Below are 22,063 nucleotides of genomic sequence, written 5' to 3'. Positions count from 1 at the left end.
CAAACTGTCAATCATAAATTCCTTCATGTGCACTGTGTAGTTACAGCATTTTATCACATGCATATTAAACTTAAAATGAATCTGTTCTTTCTAATTATCTAAAATGCTATGCATACTTGGGGCAATCACTGTGATCATTACATAGAGCAAATGCAATTAATGATACCAGGTCACTTCTTGCTAATTAATGTCAGTCACATGAATTCATTTTTTATTTTTTAATAATATTTAACGAGAGAGTTTGTTTATTAATTACTTAAATTGAGACACTTGGAAGCATGGACACTTCTAAGGTGTCATATCTGTGTTAGACACTGACACTCATCAGACACCCATGTCGCACACATCCAAACGTTTCACTTTAATTTTTTTAGTTTTTTAGACTGGGCACGCTTCAAACACTTGGGAGACATACATGTCCATCGTTTTAACACATAAAATAAATTATAAGTTTGAACAAATTAACTTGAAAGGGTACCATGATACCATGATTAAATATATATTTACATAATAAAAATCAACCAGCGTGTTTGGTTTCAGTTTTCTGAAAAATGAGTTTTTTATTTTTTGTGTTTTTTTTGTTTGTAGTGAATATTTTTTAAATTTTAAACAATTCTTTTACTTTTTTTGATGCCTTACTTAGATATATCTAAATAGTAAAATATTTGTGAAAAAATATTTTAAAAATTTAATAAATACACAAAAATGCGAAAAATGTACTAAATTTTAATATTTTTTTATTTTTATTTTTTAGTATTTAGTGTATTTTTTAAAGATTTTTTTCACAAATATTATATTTTTTAAGTGTATTTATGTTAGGTGTGTCTAAAAATTTTTAAAAAAAATCATTGAAAACATTAAAATACAGAAAATAAAAAAGTAGAATTTTCTGAAAACCAGAACCAAACAAGCTGATATAACTATAAATACCTCCTTTAAACTTCAGGAATCAGTGTTATGTTGCATTTTTTTAAATTTTCTTCGAATGGAATATTCATCTACATTACATATAATAAATATATAAAACTATATATTTTGCACGTGTCCCCCAAGCATCATGTCCTGGAATTCTTGAAAATTGTCGTGTTAGCATGTCTGTGTCATGTTGCATGTCCGTGTCAATGCTTCTTAGTAGAGACACCGAGTAGCACATTCCACACCAAAAAACTAAAAAATAAAAAAAATAATTGAGAATATTTTGGACTAGCAATGCATGATTGTTTTACTTTATAAGCAATACCAATTTTCTTTTAAATAAATTTATTGATGGATTTGGTAGCAGCCATAAATTCCATCAAATAACTCCAGTCAAAACACTTGGAGCTATTAAAAGATACATTTTATCAGATTTCCTTCTCAACTCGAGAGGTCAAAACATTTAACCACCATAAAAGGTTTCAATTTGTGCACTTTTGAATAGTAAATCATTAGTCATGAGATGAACCTCAAAGAATTAAACACTTCTACAATTCACTAATGTGGACAGTTCCATTAACTTATACGCGTTTTACTGTCTGGTATGTACTGCCACACAAATGTAACACATTCTTGTGTAACTGGTTCATAGCAATAATTAAATTTTAGTACAATATCCATTAAACTACTTCTATTGACTGGATGGTATTTTCATATAGGTGTAAGGGAATGTTGACAATACAACAACAGTTCAATAGGTCCAGTCTAGTTTTAACAGTCAGAAACAGACATGTAGATTAAGGTCCCAAAATGGTGAACTGAATTAGAGGATTGATCCCTAACAAATAAAAGTTCTGAGAGGACACCTAGGATGATTCTGGACCAAGCAAGCGACTGTTAATTAATTCAGTTAATGCATAGTAGTAAATGACTTATAGATTAAGGTCCCAAAATGGTGAACTGCATTAGAGGATTGATCCCTAACGAATAAAAGCTCTGAGAGGACACCTAGGATGATCCTGTACCAAGCAAGCCACTGTTAATTAATTCAGCTAATGCATAGCAGTAGGAATTGCCAAAACTTTACCAATCTCCGGAACAAATAGGTCCACGTGAGATAATGTACTGCATCCTCTTTATGGCAAATTGTTCCAGAAATTATCTCAGCATTGATGTGATCATGCAACTGCTCCCTCAGACTACTTTCAACCGGAAACGGTTCGTACAGGAACTGCAAAAAAAGAAAAACAGTTATTCCAGCAATTACAAAAGAAAAATTACTCATATAATCATTACTGTTAGAATTTATCTCCACCTACCACCTCCACTATCACACACTCCACACCTACCACCTCCACTATCACACACTCCACCTACCACCTCCACTTCACTCCTACACCTACTACCACATTTTCTTCTATATATAGGAATTGTAAATATATCAACAATCAATCAATCAATATATCAATCAATAATAATACATACAATTTATTCTCTCTCTTTCTCTATACATTATTTCTTACATGGTATCAGAGCTGGTTTAAAACCTAGTATTTTCGCTTCCCCGGCGGGCGGCAACCTCACCTTAGCCGCCCGCCGGACCTCAACCTATTCCGCTGATAAAATCAACAAAGATTTGTGCAACTGTAGTCATGTGTGAGGCTGATGGAGAAGAATTCTTCACCTCATATGACGAGACAGTCTGGAACTGGAAACACTGCAACATTCTGCTCTGGAATTCTGCAGCAGCTAGATTATAGCTTGGTTGAGTGCCAAGCTTTCGTTCTTCCACCCACTCTTGAACTTGCCCAGCAAAGTGTGAAGGTTCATGCTTGTGTTGGAGGGACTAGTGTGCGCGAAGATCAGCGCATTCTCTCCAGTGGGGTTCATGTTGTTGTTGGTACTCCTGGTCGTGTGTTTGACATGTTGCGGAGACAATCACTTCGCCCTGTTTACATCAAAATGTTTGTCTTGGATGAAGCTGATGAAATGCTGTCACGAGGTTTTTAAAAATCAGATCTATGATATTTTCCAGTTGCTGCCACCCAAAATCCAGGTTGGGGTGTTCTCAGTTGCTGCCACCCAAAATCCAGGTTGGGGTGTTCTCTGCCACAATGCCACCAGAGGCTCTTGAAATCACCAGGAAATTCATGAATAAGCCTGGAAAGAGAAAAAGCTCATGCTAGAATTTGCGAAGTGATTCGCTGCAGGAATTTTGGCTTTGGATGAAACCCTTACCATACTCCACTCATTCTCTCCAACTGTTCTAACTTTTTATTTTTATTATTATTATTATTATTATTATATCAAATAATCAATGCACTCATGTTCCCCACTAACAGTGTCCACTTTTGACCCAAACCATTTTCAATCCATCATTTCTCCTTCACCTTTTGCACCCCACTCACCGACTCTCTCTCCACTTTATCACATGGGTTTGTCCCTCTCTCTCCTCCATTTGATTTCAAAAATCACTTATTTTTATTTATTTTTTCCAAGTCACTTTTCCTCTTTTTTAAATACCCCACTTTATTTTGAAACAATCGCACTGATGTTTTTCATATAATCCATCTATAAATATTTTTTATCTATTTTCTTTCTCCCTTGTTTTCTTTCATTTATTTTTATTTTTTCAACAAAACACTCCCAAAAAAAAAAAAAAAAAAAAAAAAAAACAACAACATTTTACAAACTTGTCATTTCTTCATGCCGGGGATCAACCCCGATCAGCATTTTACACCATAAAAATAAAAAATAAAAAATAAAAAAAAATAAAAATAAAAAAAAACACAAAACAAAACAAAACACAACCAACACAAATCGGAACAGTGGGATTTTTCTTCTCGTCTATTCTGCCGGTCTTTTCTTCTTGCCACCGTCTTGGGCGGCCCTTGCCGGTGTTGCCTCCGTGTTTCCCACTCCACTGGGCATGATCACTACTCTCTGCTCCTCCACTGCAGCATATGGCGGCCCTCCAAATCGGAACATAAAACTGGCCTTCCGCTTCAGCTCCTTGTTTTCCGCCTTTAGCACACTTATCTCTGCTCGCGCATCCTTATACATGCGTTGGAGCAGAGCCAGTTGGGCGTTTAACTGCTGCACCTCATTTGTCCTACTCTGCAGCCGGTTCGACAAATTTGTAACCGCAGTCATGGTTTCCACACATGACTTCAAGGTATACTGATTGGCCTCCACATCCGACTGCACCGCCATTTTTTGCTCCACCGACCGCATCGGAAAGTTCAACGGAGCAAAACCAGAGGTGTTTGGTTGAGGTTCACGGGCCACCGCACCTGTTATCTCTCCTGTTGACTCGTTGAGGTCGGGAAAGAGAGTGAGCAGACCACGGGAAGATGAGGCCATGTTCTGGGTAGCTGAACGGGAAGAAGAGGCCATGTTTTTTGGGTTGCTGAGTGTTTCCGAGAAGGGTTGGATACAGAATATTTAAAGATTGTTTCAGAATGACAAGTTCAGAGGTTTCAGTCCTGTTTGGTTTCCTCCGCCTCCGCATTGGTTTATATTGACACTGACGACGCGGCCGACACGCCGCTCTGTCGCTCACGTGCCTCGCCGCGTCTCCGGCTCACCTTTTGATGGCTCGACGCTTTCTATCGGGCACGACTTTTGATGAAGTGGGCGCGCCTTTTGAGGGCGCAACTTTTGATGGCACACCTTTTTATGGATTGGGCACGCCTTTTGATGGCACGCCTTTTGACAGATTGGGCACACCTTTTGAGGGTGCGACTTTTTAAGGGTCCGACAAGACTCTGTAAACTGTCCCGACATAGATTCCGGTCAGTTTCTACAAGGGTCCGACAAGACTCTGTAAACTGTCCCGACATTGATTCCGGTTAGTTTCTACAAGGGTCCAGCAAGACTCCGTAAACTGTCACAACAACTGTCACAACAGTGTCTGTTACAACGGTCCGACATGACCCCGTAAACTGTCTTCTACATCGGTCCGACATGACCCCATAAACTGTCTTCTACATCGGTCTGACACGACCACACAGTGTCTGCTACAACGGTCCGACATGACCCCATAAACTGTCTTCTACATCGGTCTGACACCGCCATCCAGTGTCCTCTACACCGTTATGACACCACCATACAGTGTCCTCTACATGATTATGACACCCCCATACAGTGTCCTCTACAACGTTATGACACCACCATTCAGTGTCTTCACCAATGGTCTGACACGACCATACAGTGTCTCTTATCCTCTTTTATTTTTATGTATTTTATTATTTTGTTCCTCTCTCCAAACTCAAGTTGGTTAGTTTCTATCCTCCTTGAGTTTGCGGGGGGCTGTTAGAATTTATCTCCACCTACCACCTCCACTATCACACACTCCACACCTACCACCTCCACTATCACACACTCCACCTACCACCTCCACTTCACTCCTACACCTACTACCACATTTTCTTCTATATATAGGAATTGTAAATATATCAACAATCAATCAATCAATATATCAATCAATAATAATACATACAATTTATTCTCTCTCTTTCTCTATACATATTATTTCTTACAATTACGCATATTGCCACAATCTCTGTTTAACCTTTTTATAGAAGCTCTTCTTCGGTTCATGAACCAGAATAACAGCTTTCCCGTGTTGATCATATTGTGGTCGGCCTGCACGGCCCATCATTTGCAAGATATCTGTGATAGGAAAATCTACATACCGTCTAGCTTTGGCATCATAATACTCTGTTCCCTGTATTATAAATGGATGTTCTATTAAAATCACACTCAAATGAGGAATGTGTTGAAGGTGCATAATTGTAGCCATCTAGGTATGCTAATTTGTAATGATTGTAGATATTTACTTTTTAAGCCCCTTTGGTACGGGTTGGACAAAAGTAGGTGCTCAATTAAATACTTTAGATGTGGCAAGGAGTGTTACTTTGACCTGGCCATTTGCATAATAGTGAACATGTTGACAAACCATGGCACTGATTTTTGTTTTTTGATAAACAAAAACCATGGCACTGATACATACAGGTATGGATATAAGTTGGAGACAGCAAGCCACTCTTCCAAACGGACTACTTTTTGACAAGTGAAGAAGAGGAAGAGAAAAATGCCAACAGCAGCAGTTTGAGCACCATAGAATAGAGTATATTAGTTGCAGAAATCCAATACATCACTAAAGCTTATCCAACAGTAAATTTTTTCATAAAATGAATCTGCATAGCATTTTAGACCAATTGCTTTGCAGCAGTATATAATATGGTTTTGGGCATCAGCGAGCAGCTCAATGATGCACAACACGATAGGACCCAATTGCAAACCCTGTTTATTTTGGTAAAATCTTTTTATATTCCACCAAAACAAATTGTATTTTGAAGACAACTTATCCATATGAAAGTCATATTATTTTGATTCCTCTCATTGCCCTCACATCATATTAAACAAAAATCTCATGTTTTAAGTATGATGTATGTTGCTACGCAAGATTAGGTCCTGAATCCTAAAATTGGGAGGTGGGTTGCATCCAACACAGACACATACCTCTACCAGTACAAAGCTGCGGAGAAAATTATTTACACCTTTATATTTCATTTTTAATATTTTTTACTATTTTAAAATATATAATTCATTTTATTAAATATAAAAATTCAAAATTCAAAGGCTTACTCATGGTCATGACAGGCCTGCGAGTTCCATAAGGACATAGAAAAGTAACAAAAATGAAAATTTTAAAAACACTTGGGAGTTAGCAAAACAAACAAATCCTTTGTCATCAAGAGTAAACTAAGAGCACCTCCACCAGGTATGCCAAATCCAACGTGGTAATCCAACAACTCTATTTTGACATGAAGAATGAAGTCCACCCGACATGTCAAATGCTAAGTTGGCATTTGGCATGAACTCAACATGTCAAATTTGACATGCTCCATGTTGATGTCAAATGTTGAGTCCACCCAATAAAATAATTTTATTTTTAAAAAATAATAGAATAATAGATTTGACATATCGGGTGGAGAATTTCTATGTCAAATTGGCATATGCCAATCTGCCACCTAAGCAAAAAAATTGGCACACCAAATTTTGAACTCAACATGTCAAATTTGACATTCTCCATGTTGATGTCAAATGTTGACTCCACCCAATAAAATAATTTTATTTTAATAAAATAATTTTATTTTAAAAAAATAATAGAATAATAGATTTGACATATTGGGTGGAGAATTTCTATGTCAAATTGGCATGTGCCAATCTGCCACCTAAGCCTTCAAAAAATAAAAATTGGCACACCACCAAATTTTGAAGGTTTGGGTGGAGATGCTCTAAGCAAAGAAAAAGTAATTTTTTCCAAAGAAAATATCATTGTATATATAATCTACATCATACATTCCAAGCATAATAACAGCAAAAGCATGAATATAATGCATGGAGATGTAACCACAAAATATATATATATATATGTATTGTGAAAAGAATTGAACGTAAAATACCACTCTGGAGTCTGGATTGAAACAAGAACCAATTTACCCTAGCTTCTTTTTTTTCTTTTTTCTTTTTCATTTTTAATGTCCACACTCACACTAAATTGGCTCAGTTTAAATGCAACAAGAGCAAATAAAAAAAGGAAAAGAGCCGAAAGGTACCCCTTTTAATAAGTTCTGGCCAATAAGATTTGAGATTATGGAATATTAATGTAAGCATACCATAATAGCTTTTTCCTCACCTTAATAACAACCAAATGAGCTGGAAGGTTTACACCCCATGCCAATGTACTCGTGCAAACCAACACCTATTATTGTGAAGAGATTAAAATGCAGTCACTAAAATGAAATAGGATGTAGCATTATGTTTCAAAAAATTACGTACTTCTCATTTGTAGAAAAAGAAAAAATTGTCAGCATATTGATAATTACCTGAATCTTGTTGTTCGCAAAAAGTTCCTCTACAAGAGATCTGTCCTTGTCATTCAGTCCTGCATGGTGCAACCCAATGCCAAATTGTAAAGTGTGCCTCAGGTTCTGATCAGTGACTTGAGAAAGAATCATCTGTAGTGCTTCTTCTGGCATACTAAGAAATTGTCTTGATAACTCATCTGAGGCTGCAAACTTTATTTATACGAAAGTATTATCAGTAGTGTTTCTTCAAATTATACAATTTATATTCTGAGAATGATATTGGATCCCACCTGAATCAGGTCCAGTGCAGTAAGCCTTGTCTGGCGTCGAGATGAAACAAATATTAGGACTGGTTTGGTAGGTGAATGGGTACAAATGGCAGCATATGTGGGTTTATTCATGCTATTCATCCGTGGACAGTAAAACTTCCCTGGGTATCCCTGTATAAAGGAGACAGATTCCAAATATTATAGTACTGAAAGACTATTATATAAAAGGATTTCATTTGCTTTACAATAACCAGAAATAGTAAGAACGATTGGTTAAAAATGTGCACAAACGTGACTATTTTTCATCCCCCACCACTGTTCCACCCCTCACATCCCTGTGAACGCCGCAACCCCACCCTCTCCTTGTGACGACCACCACCACCGCCCCCATCCCCTCTCCACAGATGCTGCATGCCTCTCCCCTTCCACTGCCATCCATGGCACACTTTCACTTTGGGTTCACTTGCAACATCCTTGCCAGCTTCAGTTGTGGATTTCACTGCTCTAGTATAAGGCACCCAAAAGAGATTTAGGATAATTATTTATAGATATCCATACATTGTTTTGCTTTCTCTTTGATGCTTTTTTTATCACTGCTGTACCAAATCCAAAAGACATTTAGTGGGCCACTGATCATCCAGCAAACACATAAGTTGTGGTAATTGCAATTCAATTCAACATTTTCTTGGGGAGAGAGGGTGCAGCAAAATGACACAGAGTGGGGGCCATGGCAAAAAATCACTTTTGCCTACATTTTTTTACCAATTTGTAAATAAGTTCTCGAAGTGTGGACTTTAAAAGAAATTTTGTATTTATGGACTAATTAATAAATAGTTCTTCATTAATGGACTTAAGTATAATAGTCCCTTCCTTCTAATTGTCCACTATACCTTAAGAAATTAATAAGCTCTACGATTTACTCATTCATAATAATGTAAGAAAATTAAAAAAAAAAAATGTAAAACAGTGTAACTATATATACAGATATATGCACGTATGTATATATATCTAATGTCTGCACATACAATATAGTACAGGGAAGTTGGAAAAGATATGAGATAGACCAAAACCACTTGCCTGAATGTGAACTTCAAGCGGTACAGGCCTCACACTAGGCTTGAAATTGAATAGACCAATTTCCCCAACACCCAGCCAGTCAGCCAAATCACTAAATAAACAGATGAGTGTAAGAATTACCACATAAAAAAGATTCCTATGGAAATAAAAGATGCAAATAACCTTAGTACTAGACAAATACATGGTCTAGTTGAGCAGAGATATGGCTAAACTGAAAGGTGAACAGTTTATGTAGTCACATGGATGGTGTATTACTGTAGGTGAAATCCATAAGATATCGAAATACATTCCAGAAATGACAAACAAAACATAGCACCCTTGACATGTGCTATATTAGTAAGAACAAGAAAAGTTGTGGATGTGAGATATAATAAAAGAAGAGACAAGACTGGAAGCGTTGATGAAAGCAAATCCAAAAAGTACATGAAACATACTGTGCATTTGCTAAGGCTGTTGAAAGGCCCACAAAACGAACAGCACGCTCCGTCTGCGAAGATATGTATCTCATTCTTGAGACAATAACCTAGGAACACAAAATTCTGCAGGTGAGATTTCCACTGAAATTACACTCTTTTAGGATGTTCCTACAATAAAAAAAATCAATTCATATTAACATTAGGAAAATTCTATTTGCATGGTGTGCAAATAGAATTTCCCTAACGTTAGAGATGCAGTAATGCAATAGATACAGTCTGAAGGTCCCAAAATGTTTATCCACGGCTTTACGAGAACTGTTGGATCACATTTTAATAAATCTTACACTTAAATTGTAATTTGTATATCTGTTTTTGATGATCTTGTAGAAGGTGATATTTCTGCAGCATCTTTCACAAGAAAATTTGAACAGCATATACATGCAAATCAAAATCCATTCTTCTCCATACAAGTAATTATTAATAAAAATGTGTCAAATAAGAGTAAAATTCTGAAAATCTCGATTTCATATTAAGCTGTGTAACGATATACATAATAATAAGTGTATACCTCAAGTATGGGCCCACGATCAGCTCCAAGTAAGTGAATTTCATCCAAAATCATAAGACCAACCTACAGATAAAATTTCGAACATTTGGATGAGGCCAAAGTTACATCCAATAATAAATCAAGGGGCTATAATAGATATTTTTTTTTGGTTGATAAATAAGGGCCTATAATAGATCTTGGCATCAGAAAATATGGTAAACAAATGAAAAAATACCTTTGTGACATAACTTCTGCTATGCCAGTTACGACTGATACCATCCCACTTTTCAGGAGTAGAAATAATGATATCGGCAGACAGGAGAGCCATCAAATCTGGGGTATAATCCCCAGTCATTTCAACCTGATAGAAACGTCATTGTCAACTTTGATAGCTTAAGGTTAATTATTTATGCATATAGAGCAACAAAAGTTAGCACCATCTTCTTTCCAAGTTGCGAAACAAGACGCTTCCTCCAGTCATTCATTCTTTCTCGAACAATAGCCTTCAGGGGTGCTATGTAAATAACCTACAAGAATACAATGAACCAAGCATTTTACTGAAAATATAATCAAGCAAATTAAACATGCAACATGACTGCAAGACTGAAACACATGCATTATATATATCTAAAACTAAACCAAATTTTGACTAGTACAACAACGGAGTAAACAGTTTGGTGTTTGCAAAACTATGCCGTTGTACTGAAATACAAAATAAGTACACATTATACTACATGATAAAGAATAAGACATATCTGTGATATTTCTGAATATTTTCTGTATATTCAATTATAAATCAATACAATATGTACATCTAATATATATAGCAATTTTAGGCCTAATCCTAAATAGGAAACAAGAACAAACCAATATTCACACAATCTAATCAACCTAAAATATTCACACAATAATATATAACAATATTATTCTCACACCCCCGCTCAAACTCAAAGTGTTTTAGCAGAAAACACTAAAAGTTTGCAAAGAAAAAACTGAAAACGAGCAGTGGTGTGAGTTTTGATAAAGAAGTTAGCAAGTTGAAGTGCTGAAGAGACGAAAGGAAGCAACATAGAGCCAGACTGCAAATGCTGACAAACAAAATGACAATCAATCTCAATGTGCTTCGTTCACTCATGAAAGACAGTGTTATTAGCAATCTGAATAGCGCTACGATTGTCACAATAAAGAGAGGTCGGAGAAGATTGAGATACACCCAAATCAAACAAGAGACAACGAAGCCAAATAATCTCAGCAGTGGCATGAGCCATACCACAATACTCAACCTCGATAGTGGAACGTGCAACAACGGTCTGTTTCTTGCTCTTCCAAGAAATCAAGGAATCACCAAGAAACATGCAAAAGTCAGAAGTAGACTTGCGATCAATAACATCACTAATCCAATCAAAATCAACATAGGCCACCAAGTCCAAAGAGAAAGTGGAGGACAACAATAAGCCCTGAAATATAGTACTCCAAAAATAGCGAAAAATGCGAACCAAAGCAGCTTAATGTGTAGAACGAGGAGCAGAAACGAACTGGCGAACCACATAATCATCATAGGCAAGATCAAGGCGAGTGACAATTAGATAGACTAAACAACTCACAAGCTCTCGATATAAAGTAGGATCATCCATAAGGATACCATCAGTAGTGTTAACATTAAGCTCAATGGACGTATCAGAAATCTTAGTGTTAGTAAGACCGGCACGGTGAATAACCTCATTTACATACTTAACCTGAGACAAAAAATAGCCTTTAGAAAAAGAAGCTATCTTAATACCAAGAAAATACCGCAAGAGTCTTAGATCCTTCATTTTGAAAGTGCGGAAGATATGCTGCTTGACCCCAAAGATGAAAGCCAAGCTGAGTAACAGCAGCCTGAAAGCGATCATACCAAGTACGAGGGGATTTGCTTCACACCATACAGAGCACGCCGAAGACGACAAACCTGCCCAAAGGAATGGGAAAGGCTAGAAGGAGGACGCATGTAAACCTCCTCAGTGAGATGACCCTTAAGAAAAGTATTTTTAACATCCATATGATAGAGAAGCCAATGACGAACAGCAGCAACAGAAATCAAACTACGAACAATAAGCATCTTGGCAACAAGGACAAATGTCTCATAATCATTACCATACCCCTATGAGAAACCTTCGGCAACCAGGCGAGTTTTGTAATGCTTAAGAGAACTATCAGAGTGAGTCTTAACTTTACAAACCCATTTGTAACCAACTAGATTTTTGCCAGCAGGCAATAGAACCAGCTCACAAATAATAGTCTTCTGCAAAGTAGACAGTTTATCCTCCATAGCTCGAACCCAATTAAGATCCTGACAGGCTTCTTTGTAATGCTGGGATTCTGAAAAGAGTGAATAGCAGACAAAAATGTGCAGTATGAAGGAGAAAAACATGTTTTAGCAAAATCAAATTTGACTACCTGTTTACGTTTGCGAAAGGGGATACTTATGGTTAGCAAGATCAAAGTCATCAAAAGCAGGAAGATCAATAGCAGGGGCAAAGACAACCAGTGGAGGGAGCGTGTTGCGACGAGAATAAACTAACAATGGAGAAGAAGAAGGAGCCGAAGGGGAAGGAGGAGGAGGAGAAGGAACAGACACATGGGGGACAGTGGAGAAGGACTCAGTAAGAGGGATGGTAGGAGGAGATGAGGGAACAACCTCGTGGGTGACAGTAGAGATATACTCATCAAAAAGGACCACAGAAGGAAATAGATCAATGTAAATCAAATCCTCTTTAGAACTGCGGCTATGAGAGGAGGAAGCTGAAAATAAGACAGACATTCGACAAAGGCAACATGGCAGGAGACATAAAGGCGACGGGAAATAGGGTCATAACAGCGATAGCCTTTCTGAATAAGACTGTAACCCAAAAAGACACACAAAACAAACCAGGCACTAAGTTTGGTCCTACCTTTACGGGGTAAAAGGACAACAAGCACACCCAAACACATAGAGGAGGGAGTAATTATCGACCAAAGAGAAGGGAGTAGGCCTACGGTTAAGAAGAAAGGCAGTAGTAAAAACTGTTGCACCCCAAAACGAAGTCAGAACAAAGGCAGAGAGAAGAGCATAGCTGTCTCAAGGAGATAACAATATTTACGCTCAGCTCGACCATTTTGGGCAACTGTATCAGTACAAGAAGTTTGGTGAATGATACCCAAATTGGCCAAATACTCGCAGAATTCAATTTTAAAATACTCCCTACCCAAGTCAGACCGTAACAATTTAATAGTAAACCCAAACTGTGTTATGACCATAGACTGAAAAGTACGGTATATCAGGTAGAAATCAGACTTATGAGTCATAAGATAAACCCAAGTGTAACGGGTGCACTCATCAACAAATGAAACATAGTATGCAGAACCCCCCTTTAGTGAGAGCAGGAGAAAAATCCCAGACATCAGTATGAACTAAAGAAAATGATGTATCATATATAGAAGTACTTTTACGAAAAAGTAGGGCTGTCGTTTTGGCAAGTTTACACCCCCGACACTTGATTGAGCCAATATTTTGGCAACTTTACCCAATATAACTAATTGAGCCAAAGACCGTAAGCGGTCAGCAAACAAATACCCTAATCTGGAATGACACAAATAGAAAGGACTTGATAGAAAATTTAACTGAAAAGAGAAAAAGGCAGCTGAAGAGGTAGTCATAGGCAGATACAAGCTCTCCACCACATAGAGGTCTCCAACTCTACGACTAGTCTCAATCTACTGTTTGGACATCTGAATCTACTGTTTGGACATCTGAATCTACTGTTTGGACATTTGATCCTGCACAAAACAGATAGAAGAAGAAAAGATAACATCAAAACCAAAGGCATCAAGCTGACTGATAGATAATAAACTAACAGAAAACTGAGGAACATAAAAGACAGATGGAATAGAGATGGCAGACAGTAGGACAGACCCAATAGATATAACAGACATACCAGACATATCAGCAGCATTAACAGTAATAGAAAAGAAAGAGGGAGTACAAATATGAAGTAAGGCGAGATGACGAGTTATATGATGAGAGACACCAGAGTCAAAAAGTCAGACAAACGAAGAGATACCTGAAGAAAACCCAAACAAACCTGAATGAAGAGAGAAAACAATGGAGGTAGATGGAGATGGCTGGGCGGTAGATAGCATATGCTGAAGTTGCCCAATTTGAGCACTCAAGGAAGCTAAGTCAGGATCAGGAGCTGGAGTCGGAAAAGTACTCTAAGTAGGAGCTCGAAAATGGGGCTGAGACTGCAGAGCAGATGAACGACCCTTCTTGGGACAGTGGGACTTCCAATGACCTCTCCAATGGCAAATGGCACACTCATCAACAGCTAGAAATATCGTAATAACCAGAATTCTGAGAGGTTCAAGTGTAATAACCCCTAAATAGAACAAAATAGCCAAACCAAGGGTCGAAGGGTAATAAGAAAAAAATCTGAGGGGTTTAGGTGTAATAAATCCAAAATAGATCAAAGTATCCAAATCAAGATCAGATGACCCGACGAACCAATCGAACGAGAGACAAAGAGAGAGAGCAGCCTGGTGTCGTGATTCCGAAATCAGATTGAAGCAGAGAGCTCGCGACGGGTCATGATACCAGAGTGGAAGAAAAAAAGAACTTCGGTGCTCAGAGGATCAGCGAACAAGGATCAACTGTGAGAACCAGTGGACAAACCCAAGTCGACGAAATCAAAGGAGAGAGAAAAACCAGTAGTGAAAGCAGTTCCGACTGATGATCACGAACCAGAGAGGGGTTAAGACGGATGACCCATCGACCAGCGAAAACGAACCACGACGACGACGACGACGACGAACCAGAGCTAGAAATCACGAGGTCCAAAGATGCCGGACGAACCAAAGATATTAACCACAGAGCAGTTACGAACCAGACTGGAGAACCCACGATTAACGACTTCAAAAACAAAGCTAAGAGAGACTAAACCTGAGGTTGCGAATCAGAAGACGACTCAAACAGAGGACCAAATGAACCAAACCCAATCTCAAACTAGATGGGTCGCACGTATTCAGAAGGCTGAACCAATGAACTCAACGAAACAGAGAAGCTCTGATACCATGTGAGATTTCTAAATATTTTCTATATATTCAATTATAAATCAATACAATGTGTACATCTTATATATATTTAGCAATTCTAAGCCTAATCCTAAATAGGAAACAAGAATAAACCAATATTCACACAATCTAATACAATCTAATCAACCTAAAATATTCACACAATAATATATGGCAGTGTTATTCTCACAATATTATGATCCATTCTATTAGAGTTAGGTTAGGTTAGAAAAGATCTAATGTATCACAAAATGGTCACAACGTAATACATTATTGAATGTTATTTTGGCACAATTTGAGTTGATAATGGAATTTGGTCTTTGCTGGTGTGAGAACATTAAAAAAGGGTACTCATATGCATATGCTAGACATGCATTAACCTTTACTTTCTTTATTGGCATGCTAGACATGCATTATCAGCAAGCAAGAATTTGTGCCATCACCTTGACACAGACCTATACATTCTGAGCACTAGATTTCCCGAACAACAATAGGGGAAAAAGAAAAATAGAGCAACAAAAAGCAAAAAATTTTAAAGATCTTTCACAAGCCAATATATATGTATAATTGTAAACATATTGGGTTCTAAGTTGAAAATAAGCTATGCAATAAACTCCTCTCCATTGACATACATTGACAATGATGGATATTCAACCCCAAATCTACAATATGACTGTAGAGGCATTACTCTTACGCTGTGTTTGTTTGGAGGATTTGGGGAGAGATTTGGAAAGGGAAAAGGAAAAGAAAAAGATAGGTGAAATGTGAATAAAATATATTTACATTCCACCTAATTTCACACACCTTTTCTCTTTCCTTTTCCAAATCCCTCTCCAAATTCCCTAACCAAACACGACGTTAACGTAGCAGGCAACTTCAAAAACTATCGAAAATCTTTATAGCCATAGGAACAACCAGCACGTTTCAAACTTCAACAGGAAATCGTGCTTTTACATTTTGAAGTGAATCATATTCCTAATGTCATCCCAATATTCCAACCAAAAAAATCACACTGCGGCGGCCCACATACAGTCGAATCTGAAATAAATAATAATCATGGAGATCTAAAAATTATTAAGTTTTCCTCATTTTCAATAAAAGAAACTTTTTCAAGGTTATACAAGTTTAAATGTGAAAAAAACAACATGCACACGTATTTGTAAGCATAATAAATTATTTGCTGTAAGATATGTATTATTTATGGTCTTAAGTTGTCCTAATCACTTTCTGTGTACTAATAAAGTTGATGCTACTAGTAATTTCTTACTGATTATATATGCCTGTATATGTGTATTTTTCATTCCATTAATTAATAATATAAAAGAATCCTTTCAACTCAACAAAACAAAGTTTTTTCCCAACTAGTTGGGGTCAGCTACACCAAAACAGAGTCATATCTCAGTGAAACTTTCAACTAACATGTTTTGCTTTATTATCTCAGCCCAAGTTAAGATAATTACAAAAAAAGATCTCAACCCAAGTTAATTTTGGTAGCCCTTGTCCCCTAGCAATAAACCAAATGTAAACAGTGTTACTCTTTCTAACTGGGGCACTTATCGGTCATTGTTCCACATGACCAACAAGTTTAATTTCTTTTTCTCATTTTATCTCCAATATGTGCTACCTCTTCCATCCTACTATTTTGCTAAAAAACATATAAAGTATTGAATAATAACAATACTACTTATACACCATGGAACAAGTTGGTTCTTCAAAATTATTATTTATTAGCTATGAAGCACCGACACTTCAAAACAAGTGCCATATCCGTGCCGGACACACGGACACGGTAGGGACACGTATGGAACATGCCACATGGTGTGTCTCCTTATTTAATTAATTTATTTTCAGGAAACACGGAATACTTCGGACACACACTAGGGACATGCTAAGTTATCTTTTCCCCCATTGTCTTTAGTACTTTTGATGAATGTTGAATGTTTATTATTTTTTTCTTGATCATCCATAAAAAATGATATAAACCGTAAATGTTAATTTAAAAGTGTTTTTTAAAATATATATATATATATATATATAATTAGAGTTTTTTTTTTTTTTTGTTAAGATTGATTGTTTGTGGATGTAATATTAATCTAAATAGCAAATAAAAATACATAAAAACATATTTTTTTGTCGTGTCCCCAGTATGCCCGTGTCCCCCATTTTTTTTGAAATCACCGTGTCCCATATCTATATTCGTGTCCGTGTCCGTGCCTCTTAGGTTATTAGAGAGTACAAAGTTATGGTTTATTAAAAACCAAGGTTTAACTGTATATAGTAGAGATCTCAGAAATACAAGGGCAAAATGTGTTGTGTTGTGTTCTGTGGGGTTCAGATGTTTCTGACATGCCTTGCCCACTGGATTGGACATTTAAGAAATTACTGCAACCAAAAAATAAATGAAAGATAAGGTGCCAGGACTGCAACAATAAAAAATTAAAAACAGACCTTCATGTCAGGCTGGGTGTTGAACAGGTGAAGCATAGCAAGCTCAGCAGATATAGTTTTTCCACTGCCAGTTGGAGCTCCTAAGAGAACATTCTCGCCAGTGTGATACAGGACATGGAAAGTCTGCACATCATCGGAGGAATTGAGTCACAATCTCCAGTTTTTACTTGGTGCAACTTAAGAGAACATAACGGTAAGAGACCATATAGGGGCACAAACACTGAAAATCCAGACCAATGTTAATGAATATGAACCTGTGTTTGAATGGGATTGAAGTGTGAAAACTTGTACAGGGCTTCATAAGCTCTGTTGCCGAGTGCTGTTACAGGGAGGGGTTTCAAGTCTAGCAGCTCGGTGTGGGATGTACGACCCTGTATGAAGCATTGCTTTATATGAAATGGGACTTTTATGAAAATAGTAGACTGCCATTCAACAACAAATTTAAATCAAAAGAGGACCTCTGGAAGTGCTAGATTCTGAAAAGATATAGTGTATAAAGCCTCTGCTTGCAGCCAAGTATCAGAAACAGCACGAATGTAATATTGAGGAGGATGCGGTTCAAAAATTGGCACGGTAAAGGAAATCTTTTGTGGTTCTGCTTTTGCCATCCGCTTTGTCAATGTGAAAAGCTCTGAGTGGTAAATGTGATCATTCTCAGAGTCCTAAATAAATTCGTTAATCAGTGCATCAATTCAGGATTAGTAAAATGTTCATTGGATGAAGAAATTAAAATATGAAGACAAATATCATTTAAAGTTAGTGAAAACTACACTGACCTTCCTGAGGTTTGTAAAAATACAATAAGCCCCATAGTTTTTGGCATAATTACACTAACCACTCTTGAAATACAAATTGTGTCACTGTTTGCCCCCCATACATTTTGTCAATAAATAAACTTATACTCCTCATAGCAATGCACACATGCAAGACTACGTATATGGGAAAGAACACACATGAATTCTCCTTTTTTATTCCTGTCTTTTTTTCTTTTTCTTTTTTTTTTTTCAAATCGCATATAATTTTCTTTAAAGCTCTCATTAAATTCAAATCAAATTGATTGATCAACAAAACTCATCAACTAAAAAAGTAAAACTAAACGTGAACTGCTTAGGGCATTGTCCACGTCTTACAAACAAAGAAGTGAGTTGAGTCAGCACCTCAACCAGAATCAACCAACGTTGCACAGTCCCATGAAAGCGATCCTTCCATATGAAGTCTGGAGTTAAGAGCAAATCCACCTAAGAAATCATAACTCATATTAACATCCACAAATTGCACCTAATTTTATATAATAAAAAAAAAAATTCAACTTCCGATAATGAGAAAAACAAAAATAGATTTTTACCTTCAAAACAGTTCTGGTGATTGGACTTACAGTAGCAGACAACTGGATAGATGGGAAGTATCCTAAACATTGCTTAACCAACTGCCATATTTTAGAAGAAGCCGAATCATATTATGTTTATTGAATTAATAAAAAAATGTTTAATTTGAGAACCAGTTAATAGAAAGAAATACCCTTCCTCCGGGTGCATAACGAATCAGAGCTCCAATATCTTTTTCCTCCATCTCATAGAGGCGATCTAAGTCCACCCCTCGTTCTTCAAGCTTCCTCAGTACCTGGCCAAAAAGTTTTTAATCTATCAAGTAAGGATTAATACACACATATAAGCAGTTTAAGCAAATGATAAAATAACAGTAAGCTGGACAAACTTCTGATGACATATCCCTGTCAAATTGTCTGAGGGGATGTTGATGGGGCCAAATTTGACGATCCACAGCCTTGCAATAATCCAACATGAAGGAAGTCATCTCACACCATCCTCTACGTAAACAGATCTCAAACAAGGCCCTCATGATACGAGCCAAGCTTGCACTTATGTATGCAGCATCAGAAACCAATGAAAAAGAATCTATTGAGCCCCGAGAAATGTACAACTGCAAATTACATAGTCAGCACACAGTTGTCATATATGACTTTTTCTCACTTCAATGTCAAACAGTATTTCATGGTAGGACAAGAAGTACAAAAACCTGAATGAGAATTGAAACTTTTCCATGTTTATTTGCAGCCCCACCCTTAACTTCCAACGGGCATGATGTACGGACCATCTGTTCTAGCTCATTTTGTTCCTCCTCTCGAACAACAATATTTTCAAACTCAGAAGAATGAGCTACCATATCAATTACCTACAGAAGCAGAAAGAAGATCAACACAAATTCAAGGCGGGGAAATAAATAAACAGACAACTGTGGATATAGAATTTATAAAATGCCTCCAGAAGTAATTCTCCCACGCTTAAGCACACAAAAGTAATGGATAAGACAATTATGGCTCTAAGATTGGAATGGGAAGATTTAATGAAGCTGGGTCAATTACCAATCTTCAAGCATCACAAAATTGTGATAGCATACTCAACTTTTCCCATTAATGCCACACATTATTTAGGAAGAGAAAAAATTGAACCAGAAAGTAAAGCAAGCTGAATGTGAGATGTACTACCAACAATCATAATCAAATACCTCACTATCATTCATGTGCCGTCTCAACATTTCATTATAAGTTTCAACACTAGAATAGTGAATATAAAAGTGGCTAGCAATTCGACCAAGCTCAGTGCAGTAAAAATTGCCACTTTTCTCATCAAACCGCATCATTTTGGCTTTGTCAAGAGCACGTGCAGCTTCTGACACAAGAGCTCTTTGTTTTAAAGTCAAAGAAGGATCTCCAATTACCTATCAAACATAAAAGTACAAGAACCTGTGTAAAGTACCCCCAGGGGAAATGTAGAAAAATAAATAGATCAATAACAAGTTTTCAGCAGCCAGTCACATCAATTTCAAAAATCAATACCAAATTAAGAGCTGTGAGCAATAATATCAATGCCATATTGGACAATTTAAGAAAAATTGCAATACCTAATTAATCTGGTGGTCATCTGCATGATCTACACACTTAAAGCCGGAATTTTAAAAAAAAATTTAAGGTAAATGCTATGCATGATATGTTAGAACGAATTCTATAGATAAGTCAAGCAAGTTGAGTTCAAGACTGAGGAAGAGGGTCCGGCAAAGCAAGTTCTCCATTTTTCTTTTCTTCTCTCTCTCTCTCTTTTGAAAGAAAAGAGTTTTGACAGAGCTTCTTTATGAGCTGTATTCTCCTTTGAAAACCAAAAAACTGAATTTAATAAAAAAAATAGAGAAGATAAAAAACAGAAGTCAAGGAAAGATGAGAGTTCCTTCAATCAAGAGTGAAAAACAGCAATAACCAAAGAAAAATGAGGGGCAAACTATGGAACACGGATACTTCTAGAAGGGAATCATATTCTTATGGGATAGTGATACACCTTGGATACTCGCAAAGACAAATCCGATACTACCGAAACGTATCCATAATTTTCTTTAAGTTCGAGAAGTAATGGATAGTTTTCGGATACTCTACGTCACATGTCCGAACGACTATATGAAATTGAGATTGTAATAATTATTGCATAGCATTAGAGCATAATTGTTAGGAAAAATACAATAGTAGTTTTTCAATACTTCGAAAATAGTGAGATTAAAATAATACTCCCCCTGTCCCATATTGATAGTACCTTTTGAAAATTTCAAACTTTTTAAAAACATAATCATTACACTTTGAATTCAAATTTTAAAGGATTAATTTCAAAAATACCCTTCTATTCTCATTTTTAAATATATTTATAATTACTTTACAAAGGGTAATTTTGGAAACATATAAATTTAAAACTTTGGCTTTTCAAAATGTACATGCACTTTGGGCCAACAAAAAATGAAATAACAGATCAAAAATTGGGATGGAGGAAGTAACCAACTTTTTCAAAATTTATCGAATTGACATATCCTTCACGTGTCATCCAAATAAATTTGCATACAATATGTTTGTGAATAACACTCTGAGTTGAGTGTAAACAAGAAAAACACAAGCAATATAAACAATTTAGACAAGATATTGAAATGAATTTTTAAATGACCTACTGAAAAATTAAAAAGCAAATTGGCTATTGGTTCTTAAACTACTACCTAATTCCTAAAGAGTAAGTAACTCACAATTCTTTGTGCTTATGTACAACACAACGCTAAAAACTACAAATATATATATATATATTACAAATGTATCCTCGTATCAATATCCTATGCTTTTCGGTTTTTTTTTAATTGCTATATCCGTACATACTTATGTCGTATCCCTACCTGTACCTGTGCTTCATAGGGTGTGAAATAAATAATAAAAAAAATCAAGCCCCTACAAAACCAACCCCAATCCCACTCAAGGGGTCCCAAAGTGCCCATGAAACTAGTTGAGATAGTATCTCTATGTTAAACCAAAAATCTCTTCCAAAAATCAAAAAATCTCTTCCATTGATTATTATCAGAACCCATTTAATCTATGTTGGCTATTGATTA

General features: G+C 36.5%; 1 protein-coding gene across 4 annotated transcripts in view; it reads right to left on the bottom strand.

Annotated features, from left to right (window-relative positions):
• LOC114310486 (U5 small nuclear ribonucleoprotein helicase) overlaps positions 1–22,063 on the bottom strand; it is a 58,916-nt gene that overhangs the window by 6,157 nt on the left and 30,696 nt on the right. For 3 of the 4 annotated variants that reach the window (XM_028256480.2, XM_082909555.1, XM_028256482.2), the window contains 19 exons: positions 20,159–20,371; positions 19,670–19,825; positions 19,349–19,573; positions 19,154–19,255; positions 18,981–19,061; positions 18,793–18,873; positions 18,094–18,297; positions 17,890–18,006; positions 17,636–17,758; positions 10,540–10,629; positions 10,338–10,463; positions 10,124–10,186; positions 9,574–9,662; positions 9,140–9,230; positions 8,084–8,233; positions 7,812–8,003; positions 7,622–7,687; positions 5,489–5,644; positions 2,003–2,146 (listed from right to left, as the gene is read on the bottom strand). In XM_028256480.2, coding sequence (XP_028112281.2) covers positions 2,003–2,146; positions 5,489–5,644; positions 7,622–7,687; positions 7,812–8,003; positions 8,084–8,233; positions 9,140–9,230; positions 9,574–9,662; positions 10,124–10,186; positions 10,338–10,463; positions 10,540–10,629; positions 17,636–17,758; positions 17,890–18,006; positions 18,094–18,297; positions 18,793–18,873; positions 18,981–19,061; positions 19,154–19,255; positions 19,349–19,573; positions 19,670–19,825; positions 20,159–20,371 — 2,469 coding nt within the window. The remainder of the gene's footprint in view (positions 1–2,002; positions 2,147–5,488; positions 5,645–7,621; positions 7,688–7,811; positions 8,004–8,083; positions 8,234–9,139; positions 9,231–9,573; positions 9,663–10,123; positions 10,187–10,337; positions 10,464–10,539; positions 10,630–17,635; positions 17,759–17,889; positions 18,007–18,093; positions 18,298–18,792; positions 18,874–18,980; positions 19,062–19,153; positions 19,256–19,348; positions 19,574–19,669; positions 19,826–20,158; positions 20,372–22,063) is intronic. The other variant, XM_028256483.2, reaches the window with a different exon arrangement.

Source organism: Camellia sinensis, chromosome 15 (assembly GCF_055761805.1).
Source record: "Camellia sinensis isolate YWXY chromosome 15, ASM5576180v1, whole genome shotgun sequence".
Taxonomy (NCBI): Eukaryota; Viridiplantae; Streptophyta; class Magnoliopsida; order Ericales; family Theaceae; genus Camellia; species Camellia sinensis.
This window is presented reverse-complemented; position numbering and strand designations above follow the sequence as displayed.